The sequence below is a fragment of the Aotus nancymaae genome, unplaced genomic scaffold (genome assembly GCF_030222135.1).
Source record: "Aotus nancymaae isolate 86718 unplaced genomic scaffold, 86718_ANA_hifiasm-v0.15.2.pri h1tg000033l, whole genome shotgun sequence".
Lineage (NCBI taxonomy): Eukaryota > Metazoa > Chordata > Mammalia > Primates > Aotidae > Aotus > Aotus nancymaae.
This window is the reverse complement of record NW_026988447.1, coordinates 46,991,111-47,015,499: the sequence shown is the minus strand read 5'-3', so window position 1 is coordinate 47,015,499 and position 24,389 is coordinate 46,991,111. Positions and strand designations below refer to the sequence as shown.

General features: G+C 33.1%; 1 protein-coding gene across 2 annotated transcripts in view; it reads left to right on the top strand.

Annotated features, from left to right (window-relative positions):
- Window positions 1-24,389, top strand: part of USP53 (ubiquitin specific peptidase 53) — a 70,291-nt gene that overhangs the window by 41,706 nt on the left and 4,196 nt on the right. For both annotated transcript variants that reach the window (XM_012472989.2, XM_064383915.1), the window contains 7 exons: window positions 506-655; window positions 6,101-6,263; window positions 6,734-6,886; window positions 8,152-8,298; window positions 9,743-10,481; window positions 12,201-12,277; window positions 24,074-24,167. In XM_012472989.2, the coding sequence (XP_012328412.2) occupies window positions 506-655; window positions 6,101-6,263; window positions 6,734-6,886; window positions 8,152-8,298; window positions 9,743-10,481; window positions 12,201-12,277; window positions 24,074-24,167 (1,523 nt within the window). The remainder of the gene's footprint in view (window positions 1-505; window positions 656-6,100; window positions 6,264-6,733; window positions 6,887-8,151; window positions 8,299-9,742; window positions 10,482-12,200; window positions 12,278-24,073; window positions 24,168-24,389) is intronic.

Sequence of the window (24,389 nt, the reverse complement as noted above, 5' to 3'; positions counted from 1 at the left end):
AGTTGATCCACCTGTCTTGGCTTCCCAAAGTGCTGGGATTAAAGGTGTGAGTCACCACGCCTGGCCATGATCTCTTGATATGCTTGTAACTTTCTTAATATATTTTGAATTGGTTGATGTTACAATTAAAGTTTTAGATAATTATCTTTTAGATATTTTTACTGAACATTCAAATATGTGATTCAGTCAAAAATTACCAGAAATGTGGAATTTACCTATATTTTGAATTTCTTTATGAAAAGTTTCAGTCATGTGTCATTAGAGATACTCTATTATAATTAGTAGTGAATTTGTTTTATTGGACAATGTTTCTGTGAACAAATTAAAAGTAGTAATTCTGTTAACAGTGTGATCTCAGTGATGCCTTCAAGTAACAATATCATAATATTGGAGTGGGGCAGTATGCATGAGAAATATTTCATGAGTCAAATAGATGATTCATCTAATTATTCCTCATTTTAAAAAAGATATAGTGTTAAGTGTACATTACTAATTTTTTAAACAGCTTTTTTATAGGGTTACTGATGAAAATGCCAAAAATAGTGAACTTCTCCTTGTTGGTATGATCTGCTACACCAGCCGACATTATTGTGCCTTTGCATTTCACACCAAAAGTTCCAAATGGGTTTTTTTTGATGATGCAAATGTGAAAGAGGTAAGTGACACTTTCTTTAACTGAAATAATTACTGTGATTTTTACTTTTTGGTAATAAATAATATATTGATATTAATACTCAAAAGGATGATATAATTATTATCCAAAATAGTAATAAATGAACATAATGATGCTGACATCATCAAGTTCAAACTTTCTTTTTTTATTCTTGAAATTGGCTTATTTTGAAGCCGACTTTTAAATTAGTCCATTTCCAGAATAATAATAAACTGACTCATGAATGTTAGTATACAAATATGTGACTATCAGTGATCTGTGTGTCAGTGATTATCCTTTTTGCCTAATGCATAGTTGCTATATTAATTTTTTTGTAGATTATTCACAGTAGTTTTGTATAACTAGTGATAAAAATGTGCTTGTCTTTATTTTTATTATGACAATTTTTTTCAAATTTTGCGTGCAGCATACAAAGATAGATATATCAGTTATATCTTTTGGTAATTATAGTCGACCCTTGAACAACATAGGTGTGCCAAAGCCCCTGTGCAGTTGAAAACCAACAACCAACTTTCAACTCCTTCAAAACTTAACTGCCGACAGCCTACTGTTGATAGGCAGCCTTACCAAAAACATAGTCAATTAACACATATTCTTTATGTTATATGTATTTTATACTGTACTCTTACAGTAAAGTAAGCTAGAGAAAAAAATGTTACTTAGAAAATTATAAGCAAAAGAAAATATATTTACCTCTTACTAAGTGGAAGTGGATCATCATAAAGGTCCTCATCCTTGCTGTCTTCATGTTGAGTAGGCTGAAGAGGAAGAGGAAAAGGAAGTTTGGTTTTGCTGTCTTGGTGGCAGAGGCAGAAGAAAATCCACATATAAGTGAACCTGTGCAGTTCAAACCTGTGTTGTTCAAGGGCCAACTATAATTTATTTACTCAAATTGTAATAATATTGTCTAGAAAAGTAGTGAATAATAGTTCTTAATAAGGAATATCGGAATCACATGAGGAGCTTTTTAAAAAACATATATGCCTGGACTCCTAAAGTTTTGATTTAATCGTGTAAAGGCAGGTATGTGAAGTTGTAAGTTTTACAGGAGATTCAGACATAGCACCATTGAAAACTGTTGGTCTTGGCAGTACTGTTCTCAGGCTTACAGGCTTTGGCAATCTTTATTAAGTAGTAAACTCATTTAAAAATACAAGTTCTTTGGTTGTTATAAGCAAATGATGTAGAATTCTGTTCAGTTTCATTTTAATATACAACCAAAGGCCATTTATCAGCACTGTGATTAAGACAATACAAGTTCAAATATTTGGTATTTAGTGGACTTCTAATTCTACCCATGAAGGATTAACTGCTATAGAAATAGTCATTTAGCTGTTTAAAACTAAGACATAGGTGAAACAACTCTTTTTTAGACATTGAACAACATGCAGTTGAACAAAGAAAAGGGAAACAAATGAGGTCAGCTCTATAATTACCCCCTGCTTACTGCCTAGAGGTAGTTTCTGGGTTGCAGTGCAGGCAATGGGAGCCCAGTAGTGTCACTGAGTTGTGGAGACTGAAATTGAAGTTCAGGGAGGCCTAGATGGCTAAAATTTGCAAGACAGAATATCAGAAAGAAAACTGCACAGGGAGAAAGTTCTGGAAATTGACGTAGGAGTTCCCTGGAATTTTTGGCTAAATCGTGATATGTGTATGTGAGGGGTGAACCCACACAAGTTTGGGGCTAGTTGAGAGAGATGGGAAGCCTCACTGGAAAACAAAAGGTAAAACAGTTCTCAAAAATCATACAAGGTTAGTAATAGTTTGTATCCCCACCATAAAGAGTGGAGAGATGATATAACATGAAGGCATTTGCTAGAATTTTCAGAAAAGTGTTATCTTGATAATGGGGCTAAATTATTTCTAGGTTGAAGGTTGTTCTGTACCTGACATTAAAAAGCTTAAAACAATGTCAGGCACAGTGGCTCATGCCTGTAATCCCAGAACTTTGGGAGGCTGAGGTGGGTGATCATGAGGTGGAGATTGAGACCATCCTGGCCAACATGGTGAAACCCTGTCTCTACTAAAAATACAAAAATTAGCTGGGTGTGGTGGTGCGTGCCTGTAGTCCCAGCTACTCGAGAGGCTGAAGCAGGAGAATCGCTTGAACCCAGGGAGATAGAGGTTGCAGTGAGCTGAGATCATGCCCCTGCACTCCAGCCTGACGACAGAGTGAGACTCTGTCTCAAAAACAAAACAAAACAAAACTTAAATTAAAGCCTTGAAAGGACAAAGCTAATTCTACTTTTCAAATAGCACAACAAAATTCAAGACTATGAAGTTCAATGAAATTTCAATATGCCACTTCAAAATGGCATTCAATAAAAAGTTACCAAATATGCAAAGAACCTGAAGAAAAATTAATAAAAACAGACCAGAAATGACTGAGATGGGAATATCAGGAAAGGATAGTAAAACTATTATTTATATATAGGTATTTCTTAGATAACATTTAATAAGCATGAACCTTAAAATTAGTTGATAAATTAGACTTCATCAAAAGTTAAAATTTTTGTTCTTTGGTAAGAATGAAATGGCAAACCATAAACTGGGAGAAAATATTTGTGAAACATGTATCTAATAAAGGCTATATCCAGAATATTGAAAGAACTCTTAAAACCCAATAAAAAAATCATCAAGAATTGCTGACAGTTCACCAGTAAAGATCTATGAATGGCCTTTGAAATGATATTCAGTACATCATTAACCACAAAGGAAATACAAATTTAATTCATAATGAGATTCCACTACTTACCTGTTGTAATGGCCAAAATTAAAAAGACTGACCATACCAATAGTTGGTGAGGATGAGAACAGCTAGATCTCTCACATGAGGCTGATGGAACCACAAAATTGAAAGTTCACTTACAAAACTGTCAGTTTCTTATAAATTTAATCATATATTTATCATATAACCCAGCAAATCCACTCCTGTGAAAACGTAAGTCCACATAAAACGTGTGCTTGAATGTTCTTGGTAGTTTTCTTCATAGTAGCCCAAACTAGAAATGACTCAAATGTCAACAATAGGTGAATGGATGAACAAATTGCGGTATAGCTGTACAGTGGAATATGATACTCAACAAGAAGGACTGAACTATTGATGCATGCAATAATATGAACAAATCTCAGAAGCATTATGCTAAGTGAAAGAAGTGAGATATAAATGACTACATGCTATGATTCCATTTATATGAAATTTCTAGAAGGAAAAACAAAGGTGTAGAAAGTAGATCACTTTCAGGGACTGCAAACTGGGGTGTAAGGTAAGGTTTTGGGGTGAGGATTACATGATTATGTTATCAAAACTCACTGACTTGTACACTATAACTAGATAATTTTACTTCATGTAGTATACCTCAATAAAGCTATTAAAAATTTTTGGTATTTATGTTCTAAAATCAGCACTTTGCTTAAATTACTTAGTACTTTTTTGTAGGAGTTTATTAAGTTTCATCTTGAGTCAATGTGTAACAACATTTTGCAGTTTCTACTTTGCTTTTACATAGTTTAAATTGTCAAAATTTGGAGGAAGAACTGGGTAATCACCCTGTGAAGTTTTTTGTTATTTTATTTTCACATTGACTCCTCAAAGCCTGGCCAACATGGTAAAACCCTGTCTAAAAACACAAAAATTAGCCAGGTGTGGTGGCACATGCCTGTAATCCGAGCTACTCAAGAGGGTAGAGGCATGAGAATCTCTTGAACCTGGGAGACAGAGGTTGCAGTGAGCTGAGACCATGCCATTGAACTCCAGCCTGGGCAACAGAGTGAGACCTTTTCTCAAAAACAAAAAACAAAACCAAAACAAAACAAATGGACTCCTCAAGTCCAGTGAGGAGGATCAACAGCTGAATATGTGTAGTTTGAAAAAGCTCATCAGAATTTTTCTTAAAAGCCCCCTTCCCTGCAAAAATATTCTAGAATGCTTTGTGGTGTTTTTGTTTGGTTGGTTTTGCTTTGCTTTTAAATCAACTTTATAGAGGTATAGTGCACAAACTTTAAAATACACCCATTTTAAGTGTCCAGTTGGAGTTTTGATAAATGTATTCACTTGTGTAACCACCATAATCAGTACACAGAACATGTTCATCACTGTAGAAAAATTCTATCAGTTTTCTTTGTTGTCATACTCTCTATACCACTCCAGGCCCAGGAAATCACTGGTCTCATTATAGATTAGTTTCACTCATTCTACAATTTTATATAAATGGTCTCTTACAGTACGTACTACACTGTGTCTTCCTCCCTTCCTTCAGCATAATGTCTTAAAGATTCATTCATGTTGTTTGGATCCATGCTGTATTTTTGTTGTGTGTTTTATGGCTGTACAACAATTTATCCATTTACCTATTGAAGTATGAATAAGCTGTTTATGAACATATTTTTTTCCATTGCTCTTAGATAATACCTAGAAGTGGGATTTCTGGGTTGTGTGGTAAGTGTCTGTTAAACTTTACAAGAAACTATCAAACATTTCCAAAGTGGTTATACCAGTTTGCATTCTATGATAGCAATGTATGAGAGTTCCTGTTGTTCCACATTCTCAGCAGCATTTCTGTTGGTGTTCTTTTTAACATTAGCCCTCCTAGTATATGTATAATAGTATCTCACTGTGGTTTTCATTTGCATGTCCCTTGTGATTGGTAATATTTTGAGCATCTTTTCATGTGCTTGTTGACCATTCTTACATCTTTCTCTTGGTGAAATGTCCAAATTTTTGGCCAGTATTTCATATTGGATTATCTTCTTATTAATATGTTGTAGGAATCCTTTATTCTGCATTCCAGTCCTTTATTAGATGTATGTTGCTTATTTTTTTTTCAATTTCTTAATGGTGTCTTTCCAAGAGCAAAAGTTATTAATTAATTTTGATTAAGTCCATTTTAAAAATATTTTTCTTCTATTGTTTGGTATGCTGAGAAATCTGCCCTTCCCCAAAGTTGTAAAGATTTTCTCTTCTGTTTTCTTCTGTAAGTTTTGTAGTTTTTGTATGAGCCATTCTGAGTTATTTTTTTTTTTGTTTTATAAGAAATCAGCCCAAAGTTCTTTTTCTCATGGTAAAAATTCTTTTTCTCCAGTTGTAGCACCATTTGTTGAGCCAACTCTTATATTTTTCCATGGAATTGCCTTGAAATCTTTGTCAAATGTCGGTCAACCACATATTTGGAAAGCTTTTTAAAATTTAATCACCTTGAAGTTTATAATCTTTGCCCATCAAAATTTTAAATGATAATGTTTAAAAGATTTTTATTTAGACTAGCTACTAAATACTGTTAATATATATAATGATACATACTTGAACTACTGGCATCTGCATATCTAAATTTTAAAAAAATATAAAGTAATTCAGAGTCTCTGCCTTTTCATATAACACATTGATTACAAGGTTTTGTTTTGTTTTTATTCATTGTGGTTTTTTAAAAGATTGGAACTAGATGGAAAGATGTTGTCTCCAAATGCATTCGATGCCACTTTCAGCCACTACTTTTGTTTTACGCAAACCCAGATGGCACAGCAGTTTCTACTGAGGATGCACTCAGGCAGGTCATCAACTGGTCACATTATAAATCTGTTGCAGAAAATATGGGTAATTCTTTCTTTTTAAATTTTTCAATGTTTTTCTATAATCACAGTCAACTAGGAATACTAATACTCTGAATATAAAATGAATATTATGGATAACTTCAAATTTGATTTTCAGTAGAGTTCAGGAAATTTTAGTAATTTTTGTTAGTATTTTGGAATGAAACTTTTCTCATTGGTGGCCTCAGAAGCACCTTCAGGAGTTACCCACTATTATGATCACACAATCACAGAAGAGGCTTTACTAGTAGCTCTTTCTAGAAGTACATTTTAAGTGATTTAGTAAACTGGGAAAGTCCAAAACAGCTAAGTCATTTTTGGATGCATTGTAAAGCATTTCAGAATTCTTAAATGATATCAGTCCTCTAAGTTTTACTTAACTGTTTCTACAGTTAAAAATATCTGAAAAAAATGATTCAAGCATCTCTTCTCATGGGAAGGAAAGGAATGATACATTTTGTTTATCTTTTTAAGGATGTGAAAAGCCTGTAATTCATAAGTCAGATAATTCAAAAGAAAATGGATTTGGTGATCAGGCAAAGCAGAGAGAAAATCAGAAGTTTCAAACTGATACTATTTCATCATCTAATCGGAGCCATATTCATACAGGTGTAGGGAGAGGACCAGGTATGTGTTTAAATTGTCATTTTTACATAGCTCCAGGTGAGTGTCTTTCTTTCTTTACTCTGGAGGATGCTTAACTAGCTTTCCTAGGCTATGAAGAGATAATAACAAGTAGATAACAAAATTTGCCTTTTGATTTATGCATTTCTCTGAGATCTGTAGTTTTATCTGACCAGTTTGATTCCATGAATTGTTTGAGTTTCTCCATGGTCTCAGACTGTGGTAGGCCTGAGGCAGTCTGACCTCAGTTACCAAATAAAGCAATAATGTGGCATTTCCTTCAAGGAGTTAATAATCAGCTTGGAGCAGAAAAACATGAGTTAGTAATTTGGCATAAATGCCAAAATTAAATTTACTGGTAGTGAATGCAACAGTATTTCAAAGATACTATTGCCGTAGTTTGTTCTTAACCTCATTTTTATTCAATCTGTCTTGTTATTGTTATCCCATAACTAATTTTCACAAGCCAAGTTCTGTAACTTCGGTCCAAAATAAGACCTCACAATATCGTGTATAGTTATGGTTTAGAAATACATAACTTGTGGACGTTCAGAATGATTTTGTAAGCAACTTTTAAATATATTAATGAAATAATGTCTAATCATAAAAGTAACCCATTTAATCAAGGGTAGTAAGATTGAGAATTAACAATTATCCACAAAGAACTAAAATAAAGGCTTTTAAAAAATTCTTAATGAAGCTGTATCTCTTTTCCTTTCACAGATTATCAATACACTTAGATTAAGGCATTTTATGTTTTTCAAAAGACACCTAGTTTTAAGCCCAGAAATAGTATATATGTGTGTAAGAACAGAAGCATTGAAACCAGAAAACTTGGATTCATATTCCTGGTTCTAGACTTACAAACTTTGTGAACTTGGGCAAAATTCTAATTTCTCTCTGCCTCCGTTTCCTTACCCAAAATAGAGACAGTAATTGTACCTCAGAGAAGTAAATGAGTAAGACACCTGGCACATAGAGACTATTCAGTTACCTTTAGCTCTTATTTTAATGGCAGATCTGTTTCTTTCCTTTATACTTGTTTTAGCGGCTACACAAGAAATTTTAAAAGACAACATGCATCTCCAGTGTCAAGAAAAATCACATTTAATTTTTAATCATAAAAATACCATTGTATGCTGTATGCCAACATATCTATACTCTTTTTAAACATGTAATATCTTACCATTTTTATATAGATCAATTTTATTTTTATTGAGCAATTTGAAAAATGATCTGTATCACAGTAAGAATGATTTCTTTTACAGCTAAGTTAAGTCACATTGATCAAAGGGAAAAGATAAAAGACATTTCCAGAGAATGTGCTCTGAAAGCTATTGAACAGAAAAACTTACTCTCTTCACAAAGGAAAGAGTTAGAGAAGGGACAAAGAAAAGATTTAGGACGACATAAAGGTAAGTTAAGATCTTATACTATTGATTTTTAAAAGGGCTGCTAAAAATCTTATTTTAAAACAATTTTATAGCTCTAATTTCTGTATATATTAAATATATATTAAAATATATGTTATATATTTCTGTATATATTATATAAAATATACAAATTACGTATATTCCTGTATACGTATATATAAATTTTATCTATGTATAATTTCTGTATATAGTTAATATATAGAAATTAAATTATATTAAAGTTATTTTTAATAACTTTAAGAGAGGAGATCTCATTCTGTTGTCCAGCCTAGAGTGCCTGACACAATCATAGCTCTCTGCAGTCTTGAACTCCTGGGTTCAAGCTGTCCTCATATCTTAGCCTCCTGAGTAGCTAGGCACATGCCACCACACCTGGCTAAATTTTAAGAAGTTATTTATAGCGATAGGGCCTTGCTGTGTTGCCTAGACTGGTTTTGAACTGCTGGCCTCAAACGATCCTCTTGCCTCAGCCTCCCAAAGCGCTGGGATTACAGGCGTGCCCCAACCTATTATATTTTACATATTTATATATTTATTAATATGAGTTATTTAATACACCTGTACTAAATATGCAGAATTTTCCTGGTTCTTATTTAATTCTAACCTGGGATACTTGTATATGTGTTTTGATGTTTTAACTTACTCATAGATATGATTCACTCATGGCATTCAAGTATAAGAAAGTTTATGAAATTAAGTGAAGGGGCTCCTTTTCTGGCAATCCCTGACCTTACCTCTCTTTACTTAGTATTTCCATTTCGTTATAAGCATGTCTTTTTATGGTTTTATGCTTTTTTTCTTTATGGACAGAGCATAATTTAACTGATACTGATAGACTTTAAAGGCTGATTTAAGATTTTTGCTTCAGCAACATCCTTTTCCACACATACCTTTGTACGTTTTTGTGTGTAGCCATAACATAAAATTCCTTCAGAGGAATTGCTGGGTCAGGATATACTTACTTTTAATTTTGACAGACATGGCTCAGTTGCCCTCCTGAAAGACTGAACTAGTCTGCATTCCAACCAACAATAATTGGATGTTTCTTCACACTCTAAGCAGCAATTGGTTGAACAAACTTTTAAATCTTTACCAATATAAGCAGTGGAAAATATTTTACTGTTTTTGTTATTATGAGTTAGATGGAGTGCTTATTTTTTTTTAAAAAAACTGCCTCAATTATGATCTACCTTAGAGATCATTTTTTAAAGTTTGTTTCTTTTATAAATACCCCTCATTAAGCATACATAAGGACTGGAAAAGCACTTTTAAATTTCAAAGCAGTATGTGATATAATGTAGTTTTAATTACTATTTACCTAAAACTATTTAACATTTTATTTCTAACAGGTGTTTTTGCCTTGTGACTAAAAGGTAGCTCTGAGGAGTAATTCATGTGTATCTTTAACTTTTTTTTTTTTTTTAAGATTTAGTTGATGAAGACCTTTCACATTTCAAGTCTGGATCACCTCCTGCCCCAAATGGTTTTAGGCAATATGGGAATCCACATCTATATCATAGTCAAGGAAAAGGATCATATAAACATGACCGAGTTGCACCTCAGAGTCGAGCTTCTGCACAAATAATAAGTTCAAGTAAATCCCAGATTCTTGCTCCAGGAGAGAAAATAACTGGCAAAGTTAAGAATGACAGTGGCACTGGATATGATACAGACAGCAGCCAAGATTCTAGGGATAGAGGAAACAGCTGTAATAGCAGCAGTAAAAGCCGGAACCGAGGTTGGAAACCTATGAGAGAAACATTAAATGTTGATAGTATTTTTAGTGAAAGTGAAAAAAGACAGCATAGTCCAAGACACAAACCAAATATTAGTAACAAACCTAAATGTAGCAAGGATCAAAGTTTTAGTAATTGGCCGAAAGAGAATCCGAAGCAAAAATGTTTAATGACCATATATGAAGATGAAATGAAGCAGGAAATAGGAAGCAGAAGTTCCCTTGAATCTAATGAAAAAGGAGCAGACAAAAATAAAGGCCTTGTAGAGGGTAAAGTGCATGGTGATAATTGGCAAATGCAAAGGACTGAGTCTGGATATGAAAGCAGTGATCACATCAGTAATGGATCTACTAATTTGGACTCACCTGTTATCGATGGAAATGGTACAATAATAGAGATCAGTGGTGTTAAAGAAACAGTATGCTTCAGGTAATGTAAAAGTTGAGTGAATCATTTTCCCATCACTATTCTTTCCTGTTAATCGCATGAAGTAATTTTTGAAGCTTGGGGTCAATTCAATAGGCTGGAACAACATGAGCTGTTTTAAAGAGCTTTAAAAAGTTTGTTTCTCTTAAATACAAGTATGTTTCTGTAAAGAAACTTAGGATATTGCAGTTTATTTGATATTTTAGATTTCTATTTTTAATAGTTATTTCCTTATTCCAAAAATAGCAGCTCTTTTAGAAAATTTGGGAAGTACAGAAGTTTATTATCATTGTTGTATCACTGTCAACAATTGATTGATTTTAAAGCACAGACTTCAATTGATACCATTTCAGTCATAAAGTTGGTTGTTTAATTCTTTTTTGGGTGGTGGGGGAAAGGAGTCTCGCTCTGTTGTCCAGGCTGGAGTGCAGTGATGCAATCACGGCTTACTGCAACCCCTGCCTCCTGGGTTCAAGTGTTTCTCCAGCCTCAGCCTCCCAGGTAGCTAGGACTATAGGCACACACTACCATGCCTGGCTAATTTTTGTATTTTTAGTAGAGATGGGGTTTTGCCATGTTGGCCAGACTGGTCTTGAACTCCCAACCTCAAGTGATCTGCCTGCCTTGATCTCCCAAAAATGCTGGGATTACAGGCCTAAGCCACTGCGCCTGGTCTGTTGTTTAATTCTTCAGTCTATGTGATGTTTATAATCTCATCTCTTAACATTTGTAACTCAGAACAGAAGCTATTTTTTACTGTCACAACTCAGTCTCATGGAAGAGATATTTTCTCTTTAGCAAATATTAAAAAATTCAGCCAAATAACTAAGTTTGTGTTCAATTAATTCTAAATACATTTATTATATTACTATTTAATCTTTCTAAAATGTGTTTGAAATTAGCTGGTATTTTACCACATTTGTTATTAAAAGGTAGATGTGCAAAAATCAACTGCCCATGTTTTATGAAAATACTTGTTTCAATAAAGACAAGGAAAGGTCCAGGTGTGGTGGCTCATGCCTGTAATCATAGCACTTTGGGAGGCTGAGGCAGGAGGATTGCTTGAGCCTAGGACTTTCAGATCGGCCTGAGCAACATGGTGAGGTATCGTCTCTACAGAAAAATTTTTAAAAGTTAATGAGGTATGGTGCCATGTGCCTGTGGTCCCAGCTACTTGGGAGGCTGAAGGGGGAGGATTGTTTGAGTCCAGGTGGTCAAGGCTACCGTTAAACCATGTTTGGGCTACTGTACTCCATTCTGGGCAAAAGGCTCCAAAAAAGAAAAAAAAAAAAGACTTGACAGGGTAATTTTATAATTCTTCTTGGAATGGAGTAGCTCAGGATAGTAGAAAGATCAGGACTTTATAACCAGATAGACTTAGATTTTAATTACTAGGCAAATTAATTTAACTTTTACTGTCTTCATCTTCTATTGTAAAATGAAGATAACAACTACTTTTAAGTATTGTGAGATGTATATTAAATAATGTACATTAAGCCCTAGAACAGCACATGGCATATAACTCTTTAACAAATGTTTATATGTGTTTAACAGCACATGGCATATAACTCTTTAACGAATGTTTATAAGTGTTTAACAGCACATGGCATATAACTCTTTAACAGTACATGGCATGTAACTCTTTAACAAATGTTTTTTTTGTAGAATAAATTAAGGTAGTCCATAATAACTGATGTGTTTGGTGTGTATTTTATTTTCTAGTGACCAGTTTAAGACAAGCAACCTAAATAAAGAACATGGGGACTGTACCTCCCTTCAGAGCCAAAATCACTTAGAAGGTAAAAAGCTTATTTGAATATAATAGTTGCTGTAAAAAATAAATCATAGTAATTTATTGTTTGCTATTATGATGTACCTAAGAAAAAAATCCTATATTACTATAAAAATTATTTTTAAATAACCTTAAAATATCAATAAATTTTATTAAGTTAATATGTTTTAATGTGGAAAGAAGGAAATCAGCATTCTTTTTTATATGTATATTGTCATACAAAAGAAAGCATGCTATACTTTCCATATTGGCTTCACAGAGTGTTAATAATGGTTTTGTATCTTTGTATCTCACTTTTTATTTGGTTGGATAACTATTGCTTTTGAAGCTTGCAGCCTTTTTTACTGTGCTGTTTTGATATGTCTCTGATATTGCAGATAGTATTAGATTGCTTCCTCTTTTGATTTAGATGATGAAGTCTTTCAATTTTTTTTTTTTTTTTTTTTTTTTTTTTGTTAGTAGCAGTTTGCATTTTAAGTGTCCACATTAGGGACCCTTGAACACATTGCTTTTGATGCTGATCCTTACAAATGGAATTTGTGACTCAAATAGGCAGGAGTATCTGTCTATGGTGGCTTGTTAACACATTACTTTTACTTAACAGAAGGTATATTTCTATATTTGCCAAGAAAAATGTCATGTTCTGATAGTTTAGAAACTTGTCTGTGGACTGTTAGTGTTTCTTACTTTATTTATCTCCTACCTTTTATGCCTATGGGAAATAGGCATAAAAAGAGAATGGTCCATTTTTTCTCTGAGGTAAGAGTAAAGAAGGTAAGAATGGTTCTGTTACTGATAAGTTTGTGAGTATTGAGGTAAGTTGAGAGCATTCATACTTGACGGCTTTTAAAGGATGGGAAAAGCTATGAGAAAAGGAGGAACTCTATCGGTAAAGGTAGGTTTTAGATTATGCAATGGTAGTATCTCCAAAATCTCAAGGTGTTAACTCAAGTTTGTTTCTTGCTCATGATACAAGTCCAGAGGTGATCAGTGTAGACTCTTCTTAGGAGTCACTCAGGACCCCAGGCTAAGGGGATATAGGTGAGGAGGAGGTAAAGGAAGATACAGTGTGGAGAATCACCTGCCAAGTTTTAAAACTTCAAACCAGAAGTGACACATGCACTTCCACTTCCATATCATTGACCAGAGCTAGTCTTCTAACCAGGCCTGATTTCAAAGAAGGTAGAAAAGTGCAGTTTTATAGGTGCTTGGAATTGAATGGAAGTATGTATGAACAACTCTAATGACTGTCACAGTAGTTAAGAACAAATAGAAAAATTAATTAAACAGCCTTCTGGCAAAGTTCAGTTTGTCAACAGTAACTATGCAATGATATGGGATTATTATAGGCAATTTGTTAGCACATAATAGTCCAGAAGCAAAGACAGTTAGACATTTGAATGTATACAGGATTCAGGATTGCTATTGGGAATATATACCTGAAGAATTTGAGGGAGAGAGGTCAAGGAAGATGATTAGTAAAGGGATTATTATGTTGCAATCAAAGACAATGTTTTCAACTTTTATAACTCAGAGGAATAGAAGGGATGTAAGTTTTCACAATATAAAAGAGCAATGAACAGCAAATTTTAAAGTTTTTTAGTCTTTATTATCCTTAAGGCTTTTGTGGGGATTATTTGTCAGTTTGCAGACAAAGAATGTGATTAAATGTTAAATTATTTTGTTTTCATCAAATGGTATACTATCAGAAGGAAACACTTATATTAAGGAAATAACCTTCCTTTCCCATATTAGAATGTTTCGCCTGATAAAATCTGATAAGTTTGGTAACCAAGTATTACAGGAAACAGTAAAGGGTTGGCCAGAAATCATAGCAAAACTCAGTGAGATTGAACAATAACTGCAAGTTCAGTACTTGTTACAAAATGATGCTTGCTTCCTGATAGTTATAAAAACACAAGTTCATAGAGATTTTGTTGGTCAGAAGTACATTGCTGTAAGAACTTTGCAGTAGGTTTCCTCATTTAATATGAAAGAATGTATATGTGATGCACTTAAACATGCTTTTTTTGTGGTAAAATATACACAACCAAATTTACCATTCTAACTGTTTTTAAGTGTACAGTTCAGTGGCATTAAGTGTATTTACATTGTTGTGCAACCATTATTACCATACATCTCCTGAATTTTTTTATCTTCTCAAACTGAAGTTCTCTACCCATCAAACAACTCCTCATTCTCCCCTCCTCCCAGTCCTTGGCAATCACCATTCTACTTTTCATGTCTATGAATTGGACTACTTTAGGTACTTCATGTAGGTGGAACCATATAATATTTGTCCTCTCGTGTGTGGGTTATCTCACTTAGCATGATGACTTCAAGGTTCATCCATGTTGTAGATGTATCAGAATCTCATTCCTTTTTAAGACTAACATTCCATTGTATTATATACCACATCTTGTTTATGCATTCATCTGTAAGTGGACATGTGGGTTGTCACTACCCTTTGGCTACTGTAAATAATGCTGCAATGAATATTAGTGTGCAAATGTCTGTTTGAGTTCCTAAAGTCTTTTGAATATATACCCAAAAGTGCAGTTGCTTTGTCCTGTGGTATTTATATGTTTATGTTTTCAGGAACTGCTATACTATTTTTATAGCAGGTGTACCATTTTACATTCCCGCCAGCAGTGCATAAGGACTCCAGTCTCTCCATAGCCTCACTAGCACTTGCTATTTTCTGTTTTAATAGGTATCTTATTGTAGTTTTGTGTAACCCACTGTTTATTTAACTAAATAAATTATACTATTTTAAAGTTATTTCTAATTTCATAAACTTCCCTACTTCAAAGCCTACCATGGTTCTCTAAGCCAGTCTTTAACTTGAGAACATCTGTTTGTGTTGTGCCTTGTAGTATTGTGTATTCCCTTCCTCCAGTCTGAGACTGAGAATATGTGGAAAAGTGATACAGGAATTTTTTTTCCAACTTAAGAGCTTGCTGTGCATGAGTTCCCCCCCCCCCATGAGGGACAGTTAATTATAATTCTGTGACTATATATGATTTTCTTCGTTCATTCTTATTTCTTATTTATAAAATGAGGGCACACTTACATTATTGACCTATTGGATCATTTTATATCAATAGCTAAAAGACTTAGAAGTTAAAGAGCCTTAGAAATTTCTTATTTTCATATTTTCTTGACATTTTGTCAATTTTTAATATTAGTCTATACAAATATATTGAATGGTAGAGGACCAAAATCTATAATAATGCCACTGTTATTTATGCTTTTTTATTCCATTAATAGAGATATTATATAGGCTTGTCTGCCTATGTCATGAGGAATTCTGCTGCAAAAATCCATCTCTACACTGCCTAAAGCCGTTATATTTGGAAACATTGTTTAAATTGCCACAATGCCATTTGGAATGTTTTAGCCCCCTTTTAAAAATGGAATTCTAGTGTAGGGATTTCACATGCCTTAAATTACATTAAAGACATAAGAAATGTTTAAAACACATTGTCAGAAGAAAGCATCACATATTTGAAGAACACAAGTAGTTCGGTATATGCAAGGCAGAAGTGCATGCATGGAATCATGGGATAATGGCAAATGGATAGATAGAAGCCAAATTATAATGAAAGTTTGTGCCATTTTTTAATCAGGGAGGAAATAACCAGAGAGACACCAAAGAACAAGAATGGTATGCTGTGATTTGCATTTTAGAAAAGTCTGTGGTGGTAGTGAAAAGGGTAAATTTGGGACAGTGGGAGAAAAATTAGATGACTATTGTAATAGCCTAGGAGAGAAAAGGGGCGTGAACAAAGGCAGTACAAATATCAAGAAAGATTTGAGAGACAATAAGCATATGTGGGTAGGATAATTAGTTAGCTTTTGTGACAGGTACCAAATGAGAGAAAGGGAAGCTGGGATAGATGTACTTGGGTTGTATACAACTAGATTACCATTTAGCAAAATGGGGAATATAGGAAGAAGGAACAGATTTTGAAGATGGAAGGATGGCAAGTTTATATTTTAATTTGTTGAGTTTATCATCTAGGTAAACAGCATATTAGGCAGTTAGGAACATAAGTCTAGAACTCAGGAAAGATGATATATTTGATAACCATTCACATATATGGGAATTGAATGCCATAGACACAAACAGGATCATAAAGGAAAATTGGAGATTGAAGGGCAAAAATAGACGAAGTAAGGAACATGGGCTTCGCTGAGGTAGAGAAGTGAGCTAAAGCTAGAGAGAAGGAGCAACTGTAGAAAGGAATGAGAAAGGGGATCTGGAAAGATAGGAGAAAATATAGGAGATGGGGTTATCACAGGAAAAGCAGAGAAAGGTAGATCTTTCAGGGGGAGAGTGGCCATAGATTAAGCAGAATAAAGATTAAAAAGTGCCAGTTCGATTTAGCAGTTATTAGTGGCATAGTAAAAGGAGTGTTAGAGGAACATTAGACGTAGAAGCAAGATTGAAGTAGAATTGAGGTATTTAGAAATAAAGGGCCATGTTTGTAACTTAATCTCAAATGGCCCCGAAAGAAAAAAAACCCTATTGTTAAAATGTTAATAATAGCTGAATCTGGAGAATGGATATAATATACAGGTATGTTTTATATTTTTCAAATCTTTCAACTTTTCTGAATTTTGAAAATTTATTTCCAAGTAAAAAGTTGAAAGATTACAGTAGACTAATGATTGCACAACAATATGAATGTACTTAATGCCCCTGAAGTGTATAATTAAACATAGTTAGAATGGTAAATTTTGTTATGTATATTTTACCACAATAAAAAAACTTTAAGTGCATTACATACATTTTCATATTAACTGAGGAAACCTATTGCAAAGTCCTTAGAGCAATGTGATTCTGATCATCAGAATCTCTATGACCTTGTGTTTGGATAACAGGAAGCAAGAGAAGTAAAAAAAAAATGAATTTTTATCTGTCTTTCCAACCCTTTGCTGTGAACAGCATACCTAGAGGAGAAAATGAAAGTAAGTGCTTAGTTTGGGTTTTGTTTTGTCTGTTTCAAGTGGACATGCTTGGTATTCATATTGCAGAAGATAAGGAACTAATGATGTATAGAGGGAGAGAAAGGCATGAAGAATAGAACAATACAGTAATTAATGAAGACCCCTGAGGAAGGTAGAGTCAGAAGGAAATAAGGTAGAGAGAGGATTTCAGTGAAAAGGATGGCTGCTTTTCTGTGATGAAAAAGAGAAAAATGGAGCAGATACTGATTAATGTGTATTTGTGTTAGGTAGAACAGTTGAAGTGTTTATATCTAATTGACTTTCTTTTCTCCATGAGGTATGGTTATCTACTGAGATAAGTATAAAGTAGGTTAAGATATTTACAGATCATACATAACAGATAACAAAAGAATTACTAGGTCTTTCAAGAACTTTTGTCATTTGCTTTTCAAGTCTGTAATACTTGGCTTAATCTCAGTTGTTCCTACAAGTCAGGATTAGTTAATACTGAGAGTCCTGATCTGGGACGTAACAAATGAGAATTAAAGAAGTTGATTAGTGGTTTAAAAATCTGTTAAGTCCTTAATTCTTATTATATAAATAGTCTGTACCTCCACTTTCTTAATTGAAATATACTATTCTTAATGTTGTTATATCCTAGAATTAGTCAATGAAAAATTTTGTCAGAAGTGTTTGTACATATACTTAAGTTTGATAATTTTCTCTGGCCAGGCATGCTGGCTCACACCTGTAATCCCAGGACTTCGGGAGGCCGAGGTGGGCAGATCACAAACCCTGTCTCTACTAAAAATACAAAAATTAGCTGGGTGTGGTGGCGCATGACTGTAGTCCCAGCTACTTGGGAGGCTGAGGCAGGAGAATTGCTTGAACCCAGGAGGCGAAGGTTGCAGTGGGCCGAGATTGTGCCACTGCACTCCAGCCTGGCGACAGAGCAAGACTCCATCTCAAAAATAAAATAAAATAAAATTCACTCTAAGATGTTTTTGGCAAACTGCAGAGTTTGTTCATTTAAAATAAATACATTAGAAAGTATATTTAGCGAAAGAAGTACTTTTGTCAGCCTATTTTTTTTCTATGTACATTAAACATTTTTTCTCTAAGAATTTCATAAACTGGTAACACATAATCTCTGCTCTCTTTGGCCTACCCAGCATCACCAAATAGCTACCTATGTACTTTTTTAAAATTAAACTTTTGGGTTTGAAATTTACTTTGTAGCAAGTTAGCAATATTTGCTTTTCATTTAAATTATAATCCCAGTGAGAAAAGAAGTTATTGACTCCTGGTTTTTTATTTTGTAAAATCCCAAAATTTAGGTTTCAGATAGTATAGATTATTACGTATTAAAGTATCTTTCTACTCCTTTTAGTATATGGTAAATTTAGCCATAAATATTTATCTAGTTAAAGTTTGCTGACTTTTCTAAAATATTCAGATTTTGTTCAAATATATTTTTATTATAAATTCAGTTATTGATTAGATTGTTGCTCTTGAATGTTTAGGGTTTGTAAATGTAGTATTACCATTATATTCTGAAATCTCTTCATACAAGAGTTAAGATTACATTGTGCCAGCAGTTTGGTTTTATTGCTCTCTCTCCTCTCTCTCTCTCTCTCTCTCTCTCTCTCTCTCTCTATATATATATATATATATATATATGTATATTTTTATATATTGCTGTCTCTATACATATATAGCTCTCTATATGTAACTCTCTCTATATATTGATCTCTCTCTCTATATATCTATATAGATATATATCTAGATGTGTGTGTGTATCTCTCTCTATATATAGATATCTAGATATATATAGATATATCTAGATATATATAGATATACAGATATATGGATATATATATAGAGAGAGATACACACACACATCTATTTAAACGTAGGTCTTTTTTCAGATGAAATATATATTTTGATTTCTTGAATACTATGTTTTGGGTTTTCTTTTTGCATACAGAATCAAAATTGGCATTATTAAAGTTTCTTGCCTTGATACTGAGGGTTTTTTCTGTGTCAAGTGTCAAAATTGGACTATCTTAGATTCATGAATAACCTGGAGCCAAAATTCCTCATAAAGACACATGGATGTCTATGTCAGCAGAAGAGAAAAATAACATATCTATTTTTAAGTTAGTTGGAATTTTGAAGTCAAACCACTTGGTTGAATGCCTGTCGCAGTGATATTAAAATTTCAAACATGTTCATAAATCTCTGCTGCCTCCTGCTGCCCATTGTATGAGTAATTCATAAGATTAAAGAATTATTTAAGAATTACTTTTTTATTGTTTGTGAATATTAAACTTGAAATTATGAATTGGCTAATAAGTGAAATAAACATGAAGTTAAAAATCACACTGAGTAGCAAATTACAATTTCAACTTAAAGATTAAGCTTTAAACATTGACAAATTATTGAGGTTATTTTTGAGATCTTATTACTTGTCACACCTCTTTATAATCATAAAATAGCTGTTGAAAAGAATGAAAAAGTTTTTGAGCCTGTGGCAGTATCCTGTTTACCCACAGTGATTTTTGGCAAAATTTTTGAGCCTCTGGCAGTATCTGGTTTACCCACAGTATTTTTCTTAAGCATGAAAAATAATATATTCCTTCTAGAGAGACTCTGGGATAAATTTTACTGCTGTTTAAAAGTTTTATGAGCATGGTGCTTGTAGACTTGAGATAGGTGGGAGGGAAAAATAAGATTTGTCTCAGTTCATACTTAACTTGTCCTGCACCACTGAGTTGGGAACATGATAGGCAGAGTAGAGGTGACTTAAAAGAAGTAAAACTGTGTTTTTGAGGCAGTTGTTTATTCTGCAGACCTTCATTTGAATGTCTTTGTGTGCTAGATACTGTGCTAACTTCTGGGGAAATTTTTTTAAAGGCACATATATAATCAGAGGGCTTACTGCAATTTAGTGGAAGTGTTAAATCTTAAATGAATGCCAGACTTATAGTTCCTCTCATTCTACCATCTTAAGTTTTATTATTTATTATATGAGCAACATTGGCATAGAGGGTATTAAATTCTCATATATATTACATGACTTACATGACTCTTTCTTGGAAATTACTTCCAAGATTTAACTTGCAGAGCCTGATCATAATCAAATATAGATTCTTTTTCCCCAATAGGGCAATACCTAAAAAGTATCTAAGATAAAGAACACTTATTGTTTAAAAAATAAAGTTACTGCTTTAATAACTTTGATTTGTTTTCTTTTCAGTGTTCATAGATTTGGTGTACAGTAAAGTGTAAGCAGGAGAATGAGAGCAAAATGAGATAAATGAAGAAGATGAAAATGTCAACTAAAACTATAGGAGAATGCAGAAAAACTTACTAGAAATGTTACAGAAGTGTAGACAATTAATTGACAGTTCATGCTAATGCCATATATTTTGGTATCTTCTGTGAGCATCAGCATGTTATTTGATGTTCATACTAGTGGCCTAGTTTCATCAGAAGGAGATTTAGTTTAATGACTTTGTATATTAATGGCTTAGCACAGTAGTAAAAGCACTAGCTTTGGTGTGAACCCTGGATTGGTTTAAATGCTCCTACTTACCAGATATATAGAATATTGGTTAGGTGATTTAACTTCCCTGAGCCTCAGTTTCCTCAAGTGTAAAAAGGGGAATTGTTTCACAGAACAGTTGTGACTGATGTTTTAAAAGACAACTATTATCACCTAGAACAGTAGTTTTCAAACTTTTGGGCCTCAGATATCTTTATAATCTTAAAGGATGTATGACCTCAAAGAGCTTTTGTTTCTGTAGGTTATGTCTATCAACATTTGCTAGATTAGGCACTAAATCTGAAACTTTAAAAATATTTATTCATTTAGAGAATAATAAACCCAATACATGCTAACACAAATAACATTTTCAAATGAAAATTAACTATTGAAAACAAATATTTAGTGAGATGAATGGCATTGTTTTATGCTTTCAAATCTCAGTTAATGCCTGGCTTCATATAAGATGGCTGGATTCTTGTTTTTGCATTCAGACTGTTATGTTTTCATGTATTAAGAACATCCATTTACATATAGATAATACAGTTGAAAATGGTAATATTTTAATAGCCTTTCCAAAAATTGTGGATATTCTTTTTTGACACTACACTAATACCAAGTAGTAGTTTCTTTAATGCAGTGTGAAATCTGAAACCACAGTATTTAACTTTTCATCCTCCATTACATTAAAATGCATTAGTCTGTCTTGTACTTTGAATGGATATTTTACACATGCATGATTTTATAACATTCATGTATGGTCATTTAAAAAATACTGGTTTGCTAAGTTATGCAGGCTTCCAAGTGTTGATACATTTCATTAATATCTTTCCAAAAACTATTTTTGTTAGTATCACCATAGATACTAACAGAAAGTCTTTATAAGTATTAGGAAGTTGAAAAACTCATGGTGGTGGATACAAATTTTCCAAAATTCTTACTTTAATTTCAAAGCCTGAATTTTATCACCAGTAATAAATATTGCCAGTTGTTTTCCATGAAATGACAGGTTCATTATTTTCAAGAAAATGTCTGCCAGTACCCAAGTCAGAATAACCAAAGTTTGTCATCTTTTCAGGTGACAGTGGTGTTCTGTGAAAAACCAGCTAAATTCAGCTGACAACTCAAACAATCCTATAAATGCTTTTTCTTGAAACAGCTGTCATGTTTGGTATTACCACAGTAAAAATGCTTTATGTATGCTTCCCATTTCCTCACATAGAATAATAACAAGATGTGCAAATTAATAAAATAATTGTTACTGTTTCAAGCATTCTTTAAATGAAACTGGCTTAAAAAAAAAAGCACAAGAGTATGGCAATGAAAAATAGTTAGTACATTGTAGTTATTGCCTTGAATTATGCCAGCAGTTTTATCCATTATTGTTTTTGTGCCATCAGTGTAAATGGCATCATAGTCAGAAATAAAAATAACATCTTAATATTATCATGAAAATAGTTTGACTTCATAGACCCCCTGAAATGGTCTTGGGGACCTCCAGGGGTCCAAGGCTACACTTCGAGAATTGCTAAACTAGAATAATCTTAAGACTTGGTACATATTGGGTATTCCATAAACTGTAGCTATCATTATTGTGGTGATGACTAAGATAATTTTATACAATTTCCTACTTCTCATTTCTAAGATAAGCAGGTGATGACGATGTTCACAAAGTAATTAAAGATACTTTTGTGCTTTGTCAATACGTTGGTGCTTGTGACTCTTCTATCAGTATATTGGTGTCCCAGGCCCCTTGTGCCTTAGTAAAAGAAAAAGCTCCCTGTAGATTTTCAGGTCCTCAGCTATAAAGCACTTGCTTTCCCATAAGGGGGAATAAAAAACTTAGATAGTCTTAGGTAAACTTCTGTATAAATCCAAATGTCTTAGTTCCCTTTTCTTCGTCTCTAACCTTTAAAATAGTTTTTAGTTTTCAGGGTTTTGTTTGTTCAGTTTAGCCTACTTTATCTGTAGTCTGGACATCAATTTCCTTTAGTTGTATTAAAGTTTAGAGGGCAATAGTCATTTTTATTAGAGCTGTTTTAGTTAAGGTCATATTTTGTAGAGAGAAATCCAAATGTAGATAATGCTTTACTCTGAACATTAATATTGTTAAAGGCTCTCCAGTGAATTCTCCTAGAATCGTTGTTCAGAGGGAAATAGATCTGCTATATGTTATGTGGTGCTACATTGGCCTTTAGGCCCTAATCAATAGCTAGCTTTAATTAAAAAGAGAGAGAGAAAATGGTTAATTTGGTATTTGAAATCTTATGTAGAAGGCTTAGAAGTATGAAGATACTTGGAAGTAACAAAAGTCACATTGTAAATTAGTATAATTTTTTCATAAGACTTCATTAAAATTAAATTCAAAAACTATTTGGTGCCTATTAAATGTCAAAACCAGGGTATCAGTTAAGTATTAATTATAAGGAGGCAATATGGAATCATGGTTAAGAGCACAGACTTTTGAGTCATACAGATGGAGTTCTGTATATATATATATATAGGCCTATATATATATATAGGCATATATATCACAGAATATGTGATATATAGATATATAGAGATATATATATAACCAAGGTTATATAGATATATATGGTTATATAACCTTAGGTAAGTCACTTAGCCTTTCTAAGCCACTGTTTTCTCATCTCTAACATCAAGATGATAGTGTTCTTTATAAGGTTATTGTAAAGATTAAATGAAATATCCACTTTTCACAACTTGAGTAAGCAGTCAATAAATGGTAGCTAATTAGTAGTCGTATATTTTATATGCTGTCATAATAACCTCCTACCAATTTTAATTCAGTTTAAGTTCCTAATATTCCCATGAGGTAGGTAAAATGGACTATCATTATCCCATTATATAAATGAAAACTGAGATTTTAAGAAGTTAAGAGGCTTGTTTCCCTACCCATAATTAGTGAGTCCAAACTTCAACCCAAGCCAGTAGTCTTCAAATGTGGGTTTTCTTCACCGTAACGCTTTGTCAGTAAAGATCTTATCTCATGTAATAGGGGAAACATATACACAGATCTGCATGACCGAGCAGGAACAGCACTATTCTGTCATTGATGACACCCTCAAGTGATGATAAATTGAAGAAATTTTGTACAAAGTATTCAAAAAAGAACTGTTATTTTGAGTTGTCTTAAAGAATTCACTTTTTTTAATTGTAAGAGAATTACCTGTTTATAGAAAACTTTATATAAATATAAAAATATAAATGAAATAAATTCTATAAGATAATTTAAATAATTTTGTTTTCCTCATCTCTTCTCCCCACCCCACCCCACCCTAGGCTTTAGAAAAGAACTCAAGAACTTGGAAGCAGGCTATAAATCTCATGAGTTCCACCCAGAATCACATTTACAAATAAAAAATCATTTGATAAGGTAACCATAATTTTTTCCCTAAATACATGTATTATAGGCACATTGTTTATCAGAAGGGCATAAATATATATTATTACTTTGAAAGCAATGGGTCTATAGTAGTAGGATGCCTTTCTTATTGGGAATCATTAATAGAATGTGGATCTAAGGAGAAAGTGTACCAGGTACAGTATCTGATTGTCTGTTTCAATGCTCACAGCATTCTTATGAGGTAGGTGGTAT